The sequence below is a fragment of the Salvia miltiorrhiza genome, chromosome 2 (assembly GCF_028751815.1).
Source record: "Salvia miltiorrhiza cultivar Shanhuang (shh) chromosome 2, IMPLAD_Smil_shh, whole genome shotgun sequence".
Lineage (NCBI taxonomy): Eukaryota > Viridiplantae > Streptophyta > Magnoliopsida > Lamiales > Lamiaceae > Salvia > Salvia miltiorrhiza.
Genome location: NC_080388.1, coordinates 12817172 through 12837981, shown reverse-complemented (window position 1 = coordinate 12837981; position 20810 = coordinate 12817172). Strand labels below are relative to the sequence as shown.

Here is a 20810-nt window from a genome sequence, read left to right as displayed (position 1 = left end):
CGAAGGGACCACAATGGCAAGCTGTCACTAAATCGAAAGAGTAGCAGGACAGGCATCTCGCCACCATGGAAGGCGTGATTTCAGATGCGGAAGAAGATTCTGACGTTAATCAGGATGGACAAGGAGTTGTCAGGACCGGATCTTCTGGAAGCCTATATTAGCTCCACTTATAAATCTCCTAACGTTAATCAGTTTAAGATTTTGGAGGAAGGAGAGGTGTCGGCGTAGGTTGTTCATGGTGATGGGATGGTTACCAATGAGAATTCTGTTGTGATGGAGGATCAGTTGGGGTCTGCCTCTCGACGTGACGTAGTGGGTTCCCCGACTCATTTGGTCAAGCAGGTGGCACATGGCGAGAAAGCTCAGGCGAGTATTGTCGAACAGGTGGTGGGCAACATTTCAGGACAAACTCAACAATCCCCTATGGTGCATTATGTCGAACAGCAGGTGTTCTATGCTGAGCCGGAGGTCGCGGCTGCTGAGCCAAGGGTTGAAGTAAGCGACGCGACTGCGGAAGCTGAGATCATAGTCCCTCTGAAGGAGCAACTCACGGGTGCCTCATCGGGGGGAGATATTAAAGAGAAACGACTGTTGGCTCTCGATAATGATTTGAAGGTGCAACATTTTAAAGAGTCGATCTCTTCTCCCAAGAGACGAATGGAGCCTTCTAAACAAGATCAAGCGGCCCAGAATAATAATAATGCCTTGATGCAGCAGGAGGAGAGCATCAAGAATCAGCTGCGAAAGGCGGTTGAGGCGGGGCAGAAGCCGCGGGATTATATTATTGAGCATCGGCACTCGGATTCTTTGAAAACTATGGATGATGTGTCGAATCAACGATGGGAGGATGAAATGGAGCGGGGTCAGACTCCGTTCTCGACCTCAAATTAATTTTCATGAATATGCTCGTTTGGAACGTCCGGGGCCTTACAGACGAATCTAAACGTTTGTTGCAGGAGCACTGTCGCTCCTTCTCGCCTATTATTATTGGTTTGATTGAGCCTAAATCCAAAATGTGAAAGGTTCGTCAGAGTTTCTGGCGTTCTATTAACATGACGCCTCGTCATCACAATTGCAGACTTCCCAGATGTTCTAACATCTGGCTTTTAGCTCAGCCTTCGGTGGTCACAAACAACATTTTTTCTTCGAATCAAATGGTGGTCGCTAGTTGTACTTGGGGCTCTCATAATTTCAGGATTGTGATTGTTCATGGAGCCAATGACATGGTGCTGCGTCGTCAGCTTTGGCATGATCTTATGGTCTTTGCAGATGGGAAAACGGTCTTCATTAGGGACTTCAATGCTGTTAGGGGCGCGCATGAGAGGGTTAGTACAGCTACGCCGAATCGGAGTTCTTGCCAAGAATTCTGTGATTTTATTGACGAGACGAAGTTTGTCGAGTCTCCTTCCATGGGAGTTCGTATGACTTGGTCCGGGCGTAGATTCCTTCCGAGGCATATTGAGTCGCGATTGGACAGGGCTTTATTTTCAACTGAATTTGCTGCGAGCTGGACGGATATTAACACGCATGCGCTTCCTCGTGTGACTTCGGATCACTCCCCGCTGATTTTTCAGTGCCGCTTGGACATCCCTCCGGGAAGACGTTCTTTAAAATTTTTTAATATGTGGCTATTGCATCCAGAGTTCCAGGAGATGGTTTCTAACTCGTGGAGTATTGAAATGGAGACGCGATGCCTGATTTATTGTGTCATGGTCAAGCTTCGGAGGCTGCGTGGGGAGTTAAGAACGTGGAATAAAGATGTCTTCGGTCATGTGGATATTCAAATCTCGGATCATCAGTGGCAACTTTCGAAGGTTCAGAACAGTATCTCGGTCCAGGGCTATTCTGAGGAGTCATTTGATGAAGAGGTGGGAGCGCAGGCTGCGCTGAATACTATTTTGGCTAGAAAGCACAATCTTCTTCAACAAAAAAGTAGGGCGCATTGGTTGACTGATGGTGACCGGAATACTGAGTTCTTTCATCGTCTTCTCAAATTTCGTAAGAACAATCTCCGTCTTGAGCATTTGAGAATCGGTGACACTGTTTCGTATGATCAGAATGTTATCCAGCAGCATATAGTGGATTTCTTCTCCAATCTTTTCAAGGATGACACTCATAATCACGTGGACGTGACCTTGCTGGAGGCCAATATAGATAGTTATGTCTTGGATGATCACAATGCCGCGCTCATTAGAATTTCGAATGACGAGGAGATTCACGCTGCCGTGTTCGGTATGGACGCGAACAGTTCCCCGGGCCCAGATGGGTTTTTGGGTGCTTTATTTCAGAATTGTTGGAACACGATTAAGGGGGACGTGATCACGGTTGTGAAGTTTTTTTTTATCAACTCTTACTTGCCTGCTGGATGTAATGCTAATACTTTGATCCTCATTCCGAAGAAGGAGACTGTGGACACTATGGCGGACCTTCGTCCGATTATTTTGTTTAATTTCTTTTTCAAAATTATCACCAAGATCTTGGCCACGCGGCTCAATAAAGTGGCAGCGGATAATGTGTCTCCAAATCAATTTAGTTTCATTGGGGGTAGATCTATTCATGACTGCATTATTTTGGGATCGGAAGGCTTCAATTGTATGAATCGTACTGGTCGCAAATCGAACATGGCTTGCAAGATCGACATTCGCAAGGCTTTTGACACTATGAGTTGGGATTTCATTCTGAAAGTCCTCAATGTCAATGGGTTTCGCGAGAATTTTGTGCTCTGGATTTCCATTATCTTTAGCTCTGCTCGTATCTCCATTTTGTACAATGGCCAGCTCAGTTGTTATTTCCCTTGCTCGCAGGGTGTTAGACAGGGTGACCCGCTTCTCGCCTATCTTGTTTGGTATTGCGGAGGACGTGCTAAGTCATATCTTGCTGAATTGTGTTCGTTCTCGCCATCTGGTCCCCATGGACTTCAGTCGGTTTTCTCACTTTCGAACCCATCTGTTTTATGCTAATGATATTCTTATCTTTTGCAAGGTGGTGGTCATCGTATACCACCAAATAATTCCTGCAATACTATCAAGAATTAAGTGAGTATAATGATAAGCAGGGTCGAACCACAGAGAGCAGGTAAAATCATCCAATTCCCTAAAGACCTAATTTGGTGTAGCCACCACGCCTTAATTTTGAGAAAATAATTATCAACTAAGAAAGCAAATTAAATCAAATAAATAACACTAGAAAATAATCAAGAAAAGGTAACTCGGCCCGAATAAATCCATACTAATTTAATAACTCTGTTCATCGACGCAAAGATAAATTAATCCCTATCAACCAACCAGTTATAGGATACCGTGACCGCAACGGACGTACCCCAATTCCTACTCAATGTGTTGTTGCTCGTCCCAAGCTCTAATCTGCCAAATAAACTCCAGCCGCCAAGTTCCCTAATTGCCTAGGATGTGAATTGCCTAAACAAAAGCTATTCTAATAATCATATACTTAACCGCCACTTTCTAGTTAATGGGCTTAACTTAAGAAATAAATTAATACTATAACTATTAGCCCATTAACTATGACATAAAATAATATTTAATATAATTACAATGAAAACTCGTTTCCAATTTGTAATCATAAAACATAAGCTTTACTCCAACTCTTAATTTTGCATGCATCGAAATCTTCCAATAAATTTCACAAAAATTGCTTCTTCTCTATTTGTTTCTATTCGACACCATCAACATCGAACTCTTCCATTCCTGCACGAAAAATCACCTAATTGTGTATATTAAATTTCATTAAAGCACAAAATAATCTAAGAATGTGAACAACTAAAATACACACATCAAACATCCTCACACATGAATCATGCTTGCCCTCAAGTATGAAGTGAAGACTAAACTCAATTCTCAATCATTGTTGTTCACACATCTAAATTCCCTCAAGACTCGACACGAAAGACTCAACTAAAAGAAAAAAAAAAAAAGACAAACACGACAAACACGACACACAAAACAGCCAAGTAAAACCAAACAGTCTTTGCTCACAAACTTCCATTGCCAAAGTAGAACCAAGCAACTTACAAGGAAATTCTCAACTATCAAATGACAATTTGAAATCATCAAAAATGGATCATTATCATCAACTTGATCAAAATCGGGCAAAAATCAAATATATCTCACGGTTTTCGCTCATTCACTCCCTACACTAATTCCGGACAGCCACACATAAACATGTTTCACGCAGTTGCGATATATAGTGGTCACTTTGTAACTCAAGAAGGTCTTTTCTCATATGGCGTAATGGGGCTAGGGACCATTAATAAATTTGGAAGGATCTAAAAGGGTACCTAGGCTTCAGAAAATAAGAACAAAGTATCATGCATGTTCAAACCGAATCATCATCTATATACAATAAGCATCTGAGAAAAATCATTAACTCATCCTTGGATGAACAAAAGAATATCATGTATCAGACTGTATGCTCAACTCAACTTAGGTGCAATCTTTTTTTTTTTTTTTCTCTTTTTTCATTTTTTTTTCTGCTTTTCATTTTTTTTTTTTCATTTTTTTCAGCACCTTTCTTTCTCAATTTGGAACAAATTTACAGCACACATCAAAGTACAACCCAATAATAATCAACATGAACAATCAGTTGCAGTTACTGCCTTCGTTTGGCCAAACAGACTGGATATTCAGCTTTTCAAAACAGAAATTCAGCATAAAGTTCCGTTTGGGCAGATATCTTTCCTCTCAAAATCATACAGGATGAATTTTCGAATTTAAGCATGCACAATAGGGCTAAAAGAAGGTCAAAACAGGCCTTGGCTAAATATTTGGTGACTTATATGAATAAAATATGGTCAAGGCTTCAAAATGGCTCACTAGGGGCTAATGTACGAATCAGGTAATGAAACGCAGGCCAAAATCGGTTCACCCTAGTGCCTTCTATCATTTATTACACATGACACACATTATATCGCAACCTTGTGAATAATCCTCTCAGAAAGAATCAAAGTAGAGAGTGCTCTACTATTTTTAGAGTGCTCTGAAAACTTAAATATTAGGTCCTTTGGGGTCTCGAATAGGTGTATGGGGGGGGATATACCTATAGGCTATTTTTCAAACGAAAACAAACTAACACAACTTTTTTCAGTTAAAAGAGATTAGTGAAACTTTGGTTGGCGACTGATACTGAACACTCTTCAGTAAAGAGATACCAGTTAAGTCAAAGACTTTAACTGATCCATGTTAGGCTTCAGTCGAGTTTGTAAAACAGAGGAATAATATGAATCTTACTGACTATCTGGAGATTTATCAGTTAGATTAATATTACTGGTAGCAAAAAACTTTTCTTTCGAAATAGCCTTTGTGATTAAGCAAGTTGTCAAGATTTGTGTTTCACTTTGCTATTAATCAGTTTCAGTTGATAAAACGTTTGTGCACAGATAAGAAAAGTAAATACTGAAAGTAATAAACAACAAAGGGATTTTTACGTGGTTCGAAAAATGATTCCTACATCCATGGTCAGTTGATCAGACTGACAACTTCACTGGACTTGTGTTTACGGGTGCACAGCAAACCTAAACAACCGAAGATTCAATCTTCAGTACCAACACACTGGGTTGGATTTCTCACTCTTAGCCTCACTGAGACAAAAGAAGTATTATCTTTCTTGCTCATAACAGCATTGAGGCAGAAGTTCTTAATTAAAAGACTTGGGAAGAGAGTTCAGGATAATATTGACTTTTGACTCACCATCGATACTCCCACTGAGCAAGTCAAGTCCGTCAAAATTTGAATGACATGCTCGTGCACTGAGCTGTGCTCACTCATAAAAATAACAAGATTACTCTCATCAAATTTAAATGAGCAGCTCAGTCCGACTCTCCGAACACTTTCTTGAGATCCAGCATGATGCTAATAGCATCGTTCATGCCCTGATGTTGAAGCTACAAGGTTTGTGACATTATACTCATAATATAGCATATAGCCACATTATTCGTCTTATGCCACCTTTTATGTAATTCCTTTTTCTCATCAGTTGACTATTACTCGGACCATAAAAACGTGGGGTAGTAAGCAACACAAAAAATTGTGTTAGTTTGTGATAAAGATAAAAATCCAAAACTGCGTTTCCATTTTATATATGTGGACCGGTTAAAAGAGTTTGTGCAGGAATAAATAAACAGTAAGAGACATAGACATATCTGAAAGTAACGAACATAAAGCACATAATTCGTAACAATAATATTGTAACCTTTTGATAAAACAATATTAATGAAACCTCCAACTACCCAAGGAATCCCATGTGCAAGCCACGTTGTGTGGACGTTTACACACGAACTCCTCAACCAGACTATACACCTAGTCATTTAATTTCCATCCATGTCAACTTAACCTTTTGACAAAGGAAATTAATAGTTGGCACCTTAACTAGACCATATCATCATCAAGAAGGGACTCCTTTGGGAGTTGTACATTGTACTTGATATGATATCTAAGCAATGACCACATTTTAACCTTGAAAATTAAATTCTCGAAATTGACATACTCACTCGGACCATGCCGTTTTCAATTTAATTTTCTTGGTTATCTTATTTAATTTCATTATCCAAAGTACTTGTGAAAATTACACAAGTAAGCCACGTTGTGTGGACGTTTACTGCATAACTCCCACTACTTTAATGGATTTAAATATTTTTTATAGAAACCTCATCTGACAAACTTATGAAAGAACAAACATGAAGTAAGCCACGTTATGTGGACGTTTACTCACATTGTCAATCACTTTGTCTAGAGACCGCATGTGGAGGTCTACATAATTTTAAGAATAAAATTAATTAGAAATAACCACAATTTAACTTTGAAATTAAATTTTCGAATTTTAACATACTCACTCGGACCATGCCGCATTCAATTTAATTTCTTAGTTATCTTATTTAAATCCATCCTCTAAAGTACTCGTGAAAAATTATACAAGTAAGCCACGTTGTGTGGACGTTTACTGCATAACTCCTACTACTTTAATGGATTTAAATATTTTTATAGAAACCTCATCTGACAAACTCATGAAAGAACAAACATGAAGTAAACCACGTTGTGTGGACGTTTACTCACATTGTCAATCACTTTGTCTAGAGGCCGCTTGTGGAAATCTAAATAATTTTAAATCATCTATAAAATTATAAGCTTAGTCTTTTTTCTTTCAAAAGGTTTGATCATGCTCAAAACACATAATCCTAAACATGCTCATCTAGAACGCAACATGTAAAATATGCTTACAGAATTCTAAAAACATGCTTAAGAAAACGATAACCTAGCATGCTTGTCTAAGCGCAGTTAATAAACATATATTAACAAGCAAAGACAAAAACAACATGCACAGAGCATAAGGGATAAACACCACGGCATGCAAAGAACAGAAATAAATAATTAAAATTCTTCGTGACCCATTCGTGGAATCCCAACATCTATTCTATTAAAACAGAAAAGAAAAACCCAAAAACATAAACTTGGCCCGATCACTTTAGGCCCGTCTTTGGAATTAGGGTTTGGGCCCCCTAGGGTTTGAGATACGCAGCTAGGGTTTGGAAACCCTAGCTGCCGCCGCCTCCCTTACACAGCCGCCCCTCCACCGTGCAGCAGCCGCCCGACGCTGCAGCAGCGCCCCGGTGCACAAGGCAGCCTGGCGCTGGCAGCAGCTTCCTTGGCGTGCAGCAGCGGCAGTTGGCAGCTCCCGGCGCTTCCAGCAGCAGCAGCAGCAGCACTCGGCGTCCCCAGCAGCAGCAGCGCACGGCGAGAGCAGCGGCAGCGCGCCGCCCGCTGGGCGCGCAGGCGCGGCCCCGGGCGCGCACCACCCCTGCCGGCTGCCTCCTCTCCGTCTCGCCCAGCCACAGCGCGCAGCAACCCGTGCAGCAGCAGCGGGCACGGCGCACGACCAGGCGCACGCGGCGCACGACGCGCAAGCGTTCGTGCGCGCGCTGCCCTCGGCGCTGACAGCCTCGGCCGCACCACATCCGGAACGCCACCTTCGTCCATCGTTCTTTCGTCGTTGATTCGTCGTCGTGCTCGTTTCATTCCTCAGTTTTACAGATTACAAAGGAAAAAACAAATACAATTTGAAAAACCTAATCTAACCACGGATTTTCTCATGGTGAAAAATGATTACAACGTCAAAACGACGTACCCCACGAATCAACAGACCACGAAGAACAACAGCAGTAAAAACAACACACATTATTCATCGTACATAAATTAATAATAGAGCCAAGAAATTAATCCTGGGCTCTGATACCAATTGAAGGAATATTAAACTGAATTAATACTCGATTTACCCGAAGATCGTTTCTTGGATTATTATTAATTTATCATACAACGATTAATCCCTAACATGCTCCTATGAATTTAAGTGCTGCACGTTGGAGTTCAGAAATACCTGAAGAATTCAGAAGAATTCGTCAAATCGCAGCTGAACAGACAAAGTCAGCTTCAAGCCTTTGTATGAAGCCTCAAGCGTCCTCAAATCATATTTCGCACAGAAATACGACTTCTTCGTCTTCGAGAGAGCTTTCCGTGGCCTCCTATTTCGCCTGAATCAGAGTTCTGTGGAGGAAGTTATGGCCGTTCTCCTAAAACTGTCAAACTTGATTTCCTGCGAAAAATCTGACTCAAGCTCTGATCTTCTGAACTGTATCCCGCTCAGCTTTCACCGTTGGATGGACAACGTTCTATGAAAGTCCCAGGAGAGAAAAAGTGCTATGCACGATCGGCGCTACTCACTGCTCTCTCAAAAAACCCTAATTTTATTTGTTGTGTTTTCCTCAGAGCTGACAGCTGTATTTATAATAAAATAAATACGTGTGAGGCGCCTGATCTCTGTGCTAGGCGTTTTCTTCTCCATCTTGGGCTAGGTGACTTTGGGCCAGTCCAGGGACCAGATACAAGGAATAAAGATGGGCCTCAAATAAATTAATTATCTATGGTCAGCCCAGACCATAATTAATTTATAAATATCAGTTCATTCTACTAGAGAACCAATATTGACTTACCCCTTTATTGTCGGTGATGAGTCGGGGCTTGTATTTAGACTTATTAAATCCCCGTATTTAAAATATCCAACATCCATTAATTAATTAGAGCTCTTACAGCTTAAATTAATTAATCTCTTTGTAATCCTTAAGCAGTACCACTCAAACCTTATTATTGCGCCTGAACTTAATCAACCTGCAGGGTTTAGCGCAATAAACATTATTGAGCTCCTTAAGGGGATGTCATTATCCTATATCGGATACGAGTACTAATACAGATAATCAAATATCATATATTAACCGCTATCACCCAAGATACAGAGTACTCAAGTTACTATATAACTCTCACTCATAGTAAATCAAAGTGATACACGAATTAACATATATATTTGAAATCTTATTAGTATTAAGATTTTATTAAGTCACCGAGATCTTGATTCTTCACTTAAGTCAGATAGAAGAATACATCTCACTGTGGTCCTATCAATACGTTATGACGTACCAGTATAGACAAGTAGTCAAGACAAACTACTTCCATCTATACCGCAGCCTAAACCGATGACTCGTCCTAAAGTCATCTTGGCTGTGATCATATTATATCTCTTAAGGTTAATCCAATTATATGGTATTCTGTGATCTACAACACACCATATAATCTACTTGTATAGAGATAGAGAACATACATATGCAATCATGAACACAATCAGATAGGAGATTGGATAGTGAACTTAGGAAACATTGTATACAAGCATAAAACGTTCTTGCTTTCAGTATACAAATCCAACATCTTGCACATTTCCTTGACTTCTCTTTTATTTTGTGGTTCTTGATCTTTGCTGAGCTTTAAGTGTTGACCCAGAGGAGTGGAAATAGATTTAGAATCATTCATTCTAAATCTTTTCAGAACTTTCATGATGTAATCTCTTTGCATTAACTACAACTCTCCCTTGTCCATGTTTTTTATTATGTCCATGCCAAGTATCCTCCTGGCATTTTCCAGCATTTTCGTCTCAATTTCTCTTTGAGAGTTGCTTGCAATCAACATATCATCCACATATAAAAGGAGATAAGAGACTATTTTATCCTTGTGTCTTTTAACATAGACACAACTGTCATGAAGAGACTTGTTGTATCCAATTTGTGATATTTCCTCATCAAATCTCTTATACCACTGCCTTGAACTCTGTCTTAATCCATACAAAGATTTCTTCAATAAGCATACTTTCTCTGAATTTCCTGGAATAGTGAATCCCTCTGGCTGACTCATATAGATGGTTTCCTCCAAATTCCCATGTAAAAATGCGGTTTTTACATCAAGCTGCTCCAGTACCATATCCTTTTGCACCACCAGTGATAGTAAAAGTCTAATAGTGTCGTGCTTTACCACAAGTGAAAATATCTCATTAAAATCCACCTATTCTCTTTGAGTAAAACCCCTAGCAATCAGCCTGGCCTTAAATCTGACCTTATCCTTATCACCAACCATTTCAACTTTTTTTTAAAATCCATTTGCAACTAATCAGCTTTTGGTTCTTAGGTTTATCTACAAGAACCAATGTCTGGTTTCTTTCCAATGACTCTAGTTCTTCTTGCATAGCTAGTATCCAATTCTCTTTGTCATCACTTTTCATTACTTCAGTGTAATTTATAGAGTCTTGATACTCAGTGTCTTCTACAACAGATAGAGCATAAGCTATGAGATCTGCTTTAGTGAATCTCTCTTCTAGTTATGTCCCTTGCTAGTAAATAGTTTCTGAGATTGTTATTGTCTAATTCCATACCCTCTTCTTCATATGATTCTCCATTGTTAGGTCCTAAGGGTCTCGAATAGGTGTATGGGGGGGGGGGAATACACCTATAGGCTATTTTTGCACAATCTACTGACCTCAATCAGAGGGATCTCAGTCAGAGATCAAAACAAAACTTTGCATGCAAACAAAGACTCATATTTTGCTGAAATCAGTTTTGACCAACAGGATTGACGACTGATACTGAAAGCTCTTCAGTAATGAGTTATCAGTTAAGTTGCTGGAACTTAACTGATGCAAGTAAGAGCTTCAGTCGTGTTTGCTAAGATAGAGATGATATCACTCTTCCTGACTATCAGAGGATAGTTCAGTCAGATCAATATCATACGCAGCAAAAATTAAACTTTGTTTCGTAATAGCCTCGGTGGAGCAGGTTGTTGGTTTAAGGTTTCTCTTTGCTGTTAGTCAGTGTTCAGTTTTATCAAATGAAATAGCACAAGTAAGAATGTAAAACTGAAAGCTGTAAACAACACAGAGACTTTTACGTGGTTCGGAAAAACCATTTCCTACATCCACGGTTGGTTGATCAGACCAAAAATCCACTCCGCAAGTGCTTCACTGGTGCACTGCAAACCGTACTCGTGTGCTTGCCTGGTGCACACAACCGTGAACTGAAGAAAAACCCTTCTTCAGCACCCACACTACCTCGCGTAGGATTTCCCTGCTAAGCACACCTCGTGCTCAGACTTTTCACTCAGAGTTCAGAGTACCTTCCTGAACTCCGAACCACTAAAACACTCTTATGGGGGGGAGGTTTGAACGAGTGCCAACTATACTTACAAAGAACAAGTTCTTTGAAGCAAGTTTGACCTTTGGCTTCTGGGTTAACAGATATATGCCTAGGGTCTAAGAGAATGTATGTAATCAGCAGTGACTGATTTTGGTTTTGGAATTCTCTTCTTCGATTTAAGCTTTGGGGCGGTTAAGCTTTAGGCTGAGTAGCAATTTTGGCAGAGCTTCAGCTTATGTCGTTGAATCGGTCAAGGTTGAAGTGATCCTCGAGCGCTATTTGTAGGAGAACTCTTGAATAGATCCGTTGGCGTAAATCGTCCTCAAGATTTCTTCCGTTGGAGAGCAATTCGAATTTGGGCTGAGGCTTCAATCTTCGAGGTTCCTTGTCTGTGTGGAAACGACTCTCTTTGATGGACAGGAGATGTGACGTCTCTGAAAAGTAACCACCAGATAGGAATGACCTCTGCAGAGATAAGATATTTTGAGATCTCTGCATTTAATGCGGCTGTACTTGTGCGTACGTGGCTTCCTCTGAACGTTGGAAGATCAGTCATAGGAGGAATGTTCAACTGATACTTGACTTTAGTATCAGTCCTTTGCGCGCATTAAATAATCAGTCTTCAACTGATTCTTCAACTGATACTTCAGTTGGTATCTGCAGTCTCAGTCTTCAGTCTTCGTTCTTCAGTCTTCAGTCTTCGACACCGCAACTAAACTAGAAACGAACTCGAACACTTGAGTTCAAAAACGATTCTAGTCTATTACATATAAGTCCTATGAATTTTGGTATCATCAAAACAAGGGTTAGGATATTCCACAAAGTTCCCAACAATTTCCCCATTTTTGATGATGTCAAAACCACACAGCAGTTCTAGACAGCAAAAAGACTGAACTCACAGTACAAGTTCTAAACATGGGGTGAAAACAGTTCCCCCTTAACAATAGATCCTAAAAACTTGTACTTAGAGAAAGAACGAAAACTGTTCTAAAACAGAACATAAAGAAGACAGAAAAACCATAATCACAGCCTGGACAAAGAGTCATTGTCTTTAGGTTGAGATCAATAAGAAGTTCATTTCATTAATAAAGACTGATAAGCCATCAGTCGAGGTACAGAGCTGTTGGATTTGTATACTGAAAGCAAGAACGTTTTATGCTTGTATACAATGTTTCCTAAGTTCACTATCTAATTTCCTATCTGATTGTGTTCATGATTGCATATGTATGTTCTTTATCTCTATATAAGTAGATTATATGGTGTGTTGTAGATCACAGAAGACCATATAATTGGAATAACCTTAAGAGATATAATATAATCACAGCCGAAATAACTCTAGGACAAGTTATTGGTTTAGGCTGCGGTATAGATGGAAGTAGTTTGTCTTGACTACTTATCTATACTGGTACGTCATTACGTATTGATAGGACCACAGTGAGATATATTCTTCTATCTGACTTAAGTGAAGAATTAAAGATCTCGGTAACTTATAAGATCTTAATACTAATAAGATTTCAGATATATATGTTGATTCGTTTATCACTTTGACTTACTATGAGCGAGAGTTATATAGTAACTTGAGTACTCTGTATCTTGGGTGATAGCGGTTAATATATGATATCTAATTATCTGTATTAGTACTCGTATCCGGTATAGGATAATGACATCCCCTTAAGGAGCTCAATAATGTTTATTGCGCTAAACCCTGCAGGTTGATTAAGTTCAGGCGCAATAATAAGGTTTGAGTGGTACTGCTTAAGGATTACAAAGAGATTAATTAATTTAGGCTGTCAGAGCTCTAATTAATTAATGGATGTCAGACATTTTAAATACGAGGATTTAATAAGTCAAAATGCAAACCCCGACTCATCACCGGCAATAAAGGGGTAAGTCAATATTGGTTCTCTAGTGGAATGAACTGATATTTATAAATTAATTATGGTCTGGGCTGACCATAGATAAATTAATTTATTTGAGGCCCATCTTTATTCCTTGTATCTGGTCTCTGGACTGGCCCAAAGTCTCCTAGCCCAAGACGAGAGAGAACATGCCTCCTACACCTAATCTGCGCCTCCTACGTATTTATTTTATTATAAATACAGCTGTCAGCTCTCAGGAAATACACACTGATAAAAATTAGGGTTTTGAGAGCTGTGTGGGGCGCAGGAAATTATGTGGAGCATTCTCTCTCTGAGCGGGATACAGTTCAGAAGATCTGAGCTGGAGTCAGATTTTCGCAGGAAATCAAGTTCTGGCAGTTTCGGGAGAACGGCCATAACTTCCTCCACAGAACTCCGATTCAGGCAAAACAGACGGCCACGGAAAGCTCTCTCGAAGACGAAGAAGTCGTATTTCAGGGCAGAATACGATTTGAGGACGTTTGAGGTTTCAAACGAAGGTTGAAGCTGACTGGTCTGTTCAGCTGTGATTTGACGAATTCTTCTGAATTCTTCAGGTATTTCTGAACACCTATGTGCAGCTGTTAAATTCATAGGAGCATGTTAGGATTAATCGTTGTATGATAAATTAATAATAACCAAGAAACGATCATCGGGCAAACGGAGCATTAATTCAATTTAATATTCCTTCAATTGGTATCAGAGCCCAGGATTAATTTCTTGGCTCTATTATTAATTTATGTACGATTAATAATGTGCGTTGTTTTTACTGCTGTTGTTCTTCGTGGTATGTTGATTCGTGGGATACGTCGTTTTGATGTTGTAATCGTTTTTCACCGCGAGAAAAATCCGTGGTTAGATTAGGTTTTCAAATTGTATTTGTTTTTCCGTTGTAAATCTGTAAAACTGAGGAACGAGACGAAGATGACGACGAATCAATGACGAAGAACGGTGTAAGGAGGACACGACTGGTACGGTGAGGCACGGGCTGCCGGCGCCGAGGGCAGCGCGCGCACGAGCGCTTGCGCGCCGTGCGCCGCGCGCGCCTGGTCAGGCTGCCGCGTGCTGCTGGCACCGAGATTACCAGGTGAGGCGAGGCGAGGCGAGGCGGGCTGGGCAGAGCGTGCGACGGGGAAGCAGCCGGTGGGGGCGGTGTGCGCCCGGGGCCGCGCCTACGCGCTCTGCGCGCTGCGCGCCCGGCGGACGGCACGCTGCCGCTGCTGTTGCCGCATGCTGGAGCTACTGCCACGCTGCTGTCGCCGTCCGCTGCTGCTGCTGGATGCACCGGAAGTCGAGCCAGGCGAGGGCTGCCGCGCCGGGCAGCTGCTGCTCGCACAGGAGGCTGCCGCCAAGGGCTGCTGCCGGCTGTTGCTGCTGCTGGAAGCGCCGTGCGCTGCTGGCGGGCTGCTGCAGCGTTGGGGGGCGGCTGTGCGGCGGAGGGCGGGCTGCCAAGAGAGGCGGCGGCGCCTAAGGTTTTCCAAACCCTAGGTGGCCGAATTTTCAAACCCTAGCTTTTCCAAAGACGGGCCGGATGAAGAGTTCGGGCCGAGTTTTAGTTTTTGGGCTTATTTTTATTTTTTTTATTTTTCTTTAAAATAGAATAGATGTTGGGATTCCACGAATGGGTCACGAAGAATTTTAATTTCTTTTTACTGTTCTTTGCATGCCGTGGTGTTAATCCCTTATGCTCTTTACCTGCTTTTGTTCGTCTCTGCTTGTTAATATGCTTTATTAACTGCGCTTAGACAAGCATGCTAGGTTTATCGTTTTCTTAAGCATGTTTTAGAATTCTGCGAACATGTTTTACATGTTGCGTTCTAGAAGAGCATGTTTAGGATTATGTGTTTGAGCATGATCAAACCTTTTGAAAGTAAAAAGACTAAGCTGTATTAATAATTTTATAGATGATTAAAAATTATTTAAATTTCCACAAACGGTCTCAAGACAAAGTGTTTGAGAATATGAGTAAACGACCACCCTAACGTGGCTTACTTCATTTTTGATTTCACAAGTTTGTTAAGTTGAGATTTCTATTAAAAATATTTAAATCCATTTAAGTAGTGGGAGTTATGTGGTAAATGACCACCCTAACGTGGCTTACTCGTATGACTTTCATAAGTACTTTAGAGGATGGATTTTAAATAAGATAACTAAGAAATTAAATTGAATGCGGCATGGTCCTAGTGAGTATGTCAAATTCGAGAATTTAATTTCAAAGTTAGATTGTGGTTATTACTAAATAATTTTTATTCTTAAAATTATGTAGACCTCCACATGCGGTCTCAAGACAAAGTGATTCAGAATATGGGTAAACGACCACCCTAACGTGGCTTACTTCATATTTAATTTCACAAGTTTGTTAAGTTGATATTTCTATTAAAAATATTTAAATCCATTTAAGTAGTGGGAGTTATGCGGTAAACGACCACCCTAACGTGGCTTACTCGTATGATTTTCATAAGTACTTTAGAGGATGGATTTTAAATAAGATAACTAAGAGGTTAAATTGAAAGCGGTATGGTCTTAGTGAGTATTTCTCAACAAATAACCGAACATGACTCGGGAATATTTCTCTAAGAATATAAAGCGAGGAAAACAACAATTAGTATCAAATGAAGTATTTAAAAGTAGGCAATCGATGGCTTTCTGTTCTTCCATAACTCGTATGGAGTTCTTCCATGTCTCTGAGTGAGGAATGAGCGATTCTGCGTGTAGCATGCGTTGTTGACTACTTCAGCCCAAAACTTCAAGGGGAGTTTTGACTCGGCTAACATCGTCCTTGCTGCTTCCTTTAGAGACCGGTTTCTTCTTTCTGCAACTCCGTTCTGCTGTGGAGCTCTTGCTGCAGAAGTTTGATGACTGATTCCTTGTTCATCACAATACTTACGAATGACAGTATTGAGGAACTCAGTCCCACGATCTGATCTGATGCTGATGATGTTGACTTCCTTTTCAACGCTTAGTCTTCTCAGCAGCTTTGGCAGTTCCTCCAGTGTCTCTTTCTTTTTGAAGAGAAAGATAACCCAAGTATATCGTGAATAATCATCCATAACTACTAAGGTGTACTTCCTACCGTTGTAGCTTCTTGGAGTGATCGGGCCAAACAGATCCATGTGAAGTAGATGCAGAATCCTTTCAGAGGAGTGTCCTGACTTTGACTTGAATGACATCCGCGTCTGCTTTCCTCTGAGGCATGCTTCACATTCTTGCTTCTTCTGGAACACAATAGAAGGAAGGCCTTCTACCAGTTGATGTTTAGCAAGTTTGTTGATCGTCTTGAAGTTGAGATGGTTGAGTCTCTTGTGCCATAGCCAATTGAGCTTCGAGCTGCTCTTGCTGATGGGGCACGTTTCTGGTGGGCTGTCTTCCCAAGAAACGACGTAGAGACTCCCTTGTCTGAATCCTTTCAGAACCACCTTCTTTTGATTGTTTCTAACAGTGAATTCATCCTTCTTGATCTTCACTGTGAAACCACTGTCACAAAATTGACTCACAGACAACAGATTATGTTTAAGACCAGAAACAAAGCTAACATTACTGATACTGGCGTTACCCATGTTGAGCACACCGTAGCCTTTTGTTTCTCCGATTGAGTTGTCTCCGAATGCAACTTTGGATCCAACTTTCTCAACATACTGAGATAGATATTCTTTGTAGCCCGTCATGTGCTTCGAACAGCCACTGTCCAGATACTACGTTCTGATTGAAGCTTTGGCCTCTTCCTTCTTTTTGTGTTTCCTGACATTGACCTGCAAGGAAGAGTTGCTTCAGGCACCCAATCAAGCTTTGGGTCCTTCGATGTTAGCTCGAGTTCCCTTTGGAACCCATATCTGCTTCAGAATTGGTCTGGCTGATCTCTTGCGCTTTGTTGAATGTCTGATTGACGTCATTGGCGCTTCCGGTGGCACATGAGCATTCTTCTGTTGAGAAATCCTTTTGAAGGCCTCACTCTTGTAGCAGTTCTGTCTGATGACTGGTTGAGGTCTTCTTTGCTCGGCGAAGTATCTTCCTTGAGATACTCTAGTCTTTGCAGACTTTTGGAGACTTGGCTGATGTCCAGTAGCAAGTTGACGTGGATGGCTCTTGGCTCGTCTGGACTCAGCATTGCTTGGTCTCCATGGATGTTGTTCCTTTTGAAACTGAACTGAAGATGTCAGTTTCTGACTGATGTGGCCTTTCTTCCCCCTGGATTGATGAGGAAGATTCTTCCTAACTCCTGATGTTCCTTCCCCGATCTTTGATTGAAATCTGCTTTCCAGCCTTCTTAGTAGGATGATCTGATTGGGGGCTTCCTTAGCTCGTCTGTAGCTTTGTGGAGGTGGAACATTTGATCTAGCCATCAGTCTGCGCTTGCGAACTTCATCCATATCATGATCTCTTGATTCTTCTGAGGTTGTGATTTCAGAAGGATCGTCCTTTGAGGTGATCATGATATCCTTTCTTTTGTCAGCTGCAACCTTTCCTCCGATGTTGTTGAGCAGGCCCTTTGATGGAAAGTTGCTCATCATGGGAGACAGCATCATGCAGTTCTTGACTGTTTCTTCCAGCTTGTGATTTAGCCTCTTGATTTCATGAGATGCTTTTTCACATTCTGAGTTGGAGATTCTGAGCTCTTCTTCCAGTCGGTTGTTCTCCATGATTAGCTGATCAAGACAAGTTTCATCCGGAAAGTAGATGATTGTCTGATTCTTAGCTCGTTCATCATTGATCTCCTTGTCCATTTTCTGATTCTGCTTGAGGAGATCTTCGAACATTTTCCTCAGCTGACAGTGATCAGTCATAAGCTGATCAAACTCGTCAGTTTCATCGGATGAGCTACCTCCAGATTCTGAGTGGTCTCCTGAAAGCATCGGGAAGTTATCAGTATAAGGAGTTTTTGAGTGAGAGTTTACCTCTGAGCCATTCATTCCATTATCGTAGCTGTTGTCAGCCACGCTTTCTGATTCATTGGCCATCAGGGCTCGGCTCTCATCATCTGAGCTGGAACTGTCGAAGTCGGATGATTCTGATGTGTCTTTGGAAGAGTCAGCATCGTCAGCAACCATCGCTTTCTTCTTCGAAAAGCTACGATCTTTCTTAGCTTTCAGTTCTCTGCGCTCAGCTGGAGTCAGATCAGGGCATTCATGTCGAAAGTGCCCTTTCTTTCTACATCCAAAGCATTCCATATCTTTGATGTCGTAAGCGGCTGACTTCCTTTCTCCGCTTCGATCTGTGGAATGTCTGGAGTTGCCTTCTCTTTCTTTTCCTTTGTAGTGCTGCTTGTGGAACCTTCTGTACTTCCGGAACTTGGACTCAATCTTGTTGAATCTTTCAGTCAACAAAGCATATTGACTGAAGAAGTCCTCTGGGTTGAGTTCCGTTGGCTCCTTGATCTGCTTCTTGCCTTCTCTGGTTGAGGCCTTCAGTGCAACTCCTCTTAAGGTTGATGGACCATCTTCGTCTGATCCTCCAGCCTTCTTGTTACCAAGATTTCTGAGAAGGTCGAACTCATTTGCCATGAGAGCGGAGAAAAGCTTGTTTGTTGGGAGCTGACTGAATCCTGGCTTATGCTGATGAGCGACTGAGTAGATCTGCCATTCTCCGCGTGGCAGTGCTCGAAGAATCTTCAGGTTGATTTCTCGTTGAGTGTATTTATCTTTGAAAATGGATTGAACTTCATTCAAGATAAGATTGAATCTTTGTTCCATTTCCTCGACAGATTCATTCTTGAGCATGAGGAAGGAGTCGAACTTCTGGCAAGCTATTGATAGCTTATTCTCCTTGATTTCCTCGGAACCTACGCACATTCTTTCCAGAATGTCCCACATCTCCTTTGCAGTTCCGCACTTGATGATCTTCATGACATGTTTGTCGGGAACGGTGCCGGAGATGATGCTTTTGGCGAGGTTGTCTAACTCATCTTGCTTCCTTTGTTCTGTGGTGAAGTCTGCCTTTGACTTGGGCTGGACCTCATCGTAAGGATCCTGATGGAGATCAGCAGGAACCCTTTTGATAACTTCGGTGATGGTGATAGGTCCGCTGGTGATGACTTCCCACATTCGACAATGTTGGGCGGTGAGGAAGCTTTCAAGCCGAAACTTTCATATGTCGTATTTTTCAATACTAAACATAGGTAGAGAAGATAATCTGCTGTGGTTAGTCTCCATCAAAAAAGAGAGAACAGATAACAGCAGATAGAGCAGAAAGCAAGCACAAAAAGAAAGAGTAACTTTTTCGAGACCTTTAAGAAAAAGGATCTAGTTCAAATAGAACCTAGTCAGATGCAGATAGTTCTTGCGAACAACCTGCTCTGATACCAATTGTTAGGTCCTGAGGGTCTCGAATAGGTGTATGGGGGGGGAATACACCTATAGGCTATTTTTGCACAATCTACTGACCTCAATCAGAGAGATCTCAGTCAGAGATCAAAACGAAACTTTGCATACAAACAAAGACTCCTGTTTTACTGAAATCAGTTTTGACCAACAGGGTTGACGACTGATACTGAAAGCTCTTCAGTAATGAGTTATCAGTTAAGTTGCTGGAACTTAACTGATGCAAGTAAGGGCTTAAATCGTATTTGCTAAGATAGAGATGATATCACTCTTCCTGACTATCAGAGGATAGTTCAGTCAGATCAATATCATACGCAGCGGAAATTAAACTTTGTTTCGTAATAGCCTCGGTGGAGCAGGTTGTTGGTTTAAGGTTTCTCTTTGCTGTTAGTCAGTGTTCAGTTTTATCAAATGAAATAGCACAAGTAAGAATGTAAAACTGAAAGCTGTAAACAACACATAGACTTTTACGTGGTTCGGAAAAACCCTTTCCTACATCCACGGTTGGTTGATCAGACCAACAATCCACTCCGCAAGTGCTTCACTGGTCCACTGCAAACCGTACCCGTGTGCTTGCCTGGTGCACGCAACCGTGAACTGAAGAAAAACCCTTCTTCAGCACCCACACTACCTCGCGTAGGATTTCCCTGCTAAGCACACCTCGTGCTCAGACTTTTCACTCAGAGTTCAGAGTACCTTCCTGAACTCCGAACCACTCAAACACTCTTATGGGAGGGAGGTTTGAACGAGTGCCAACTATACTTACAAAGAACAAGTTCTTTGAAGCAAGTTTGACCTTTGGCTTCTGGGTAAACAGATATATGCCTAGGGTCTAAGAGAATGTATGTAATCAGCAGTGACTGATTTTGGCTTTGGAATTCTCTTCTTCGATTCAAGCTTTGGGGCGGTTAAGCTTTAGGCTGAGTAGCAATTTTGGCAGAGCTTCAGCTTATGTCGTTGAATCGGTCAAGGTTGAAGTGATCCTCGAGCGCTATTTGCAGGAGAACTCTTGAATAGATCCGTTGGCATAAATCATCCTCAAGATTTCTTTCGTTGGAGAGCAATTCGAATTTGGGCTGAGGCTTC

General features: G+C 41.3%; 1 protein-coding gene across 1 annotated transcript; it reads left to right on the top strand.

The window, feature by feature from the left end:
• Positions 1–1052: 1052 nt before the first annotated feature.
• Positions 1053–2960, top strand: LOC131008013 (uncharacterized). Its single transcript, XM_057934918.1, has one exon. It carries the CDS (start codon positions 1053–1055, stop codon positions 2958–2960), a length of 1908 nt encoding a protein of 635 aa, XP_057790901.1.
• The last annotated feature ends 17850 nt before the right edge of the window (positions 2961–20810 follow it).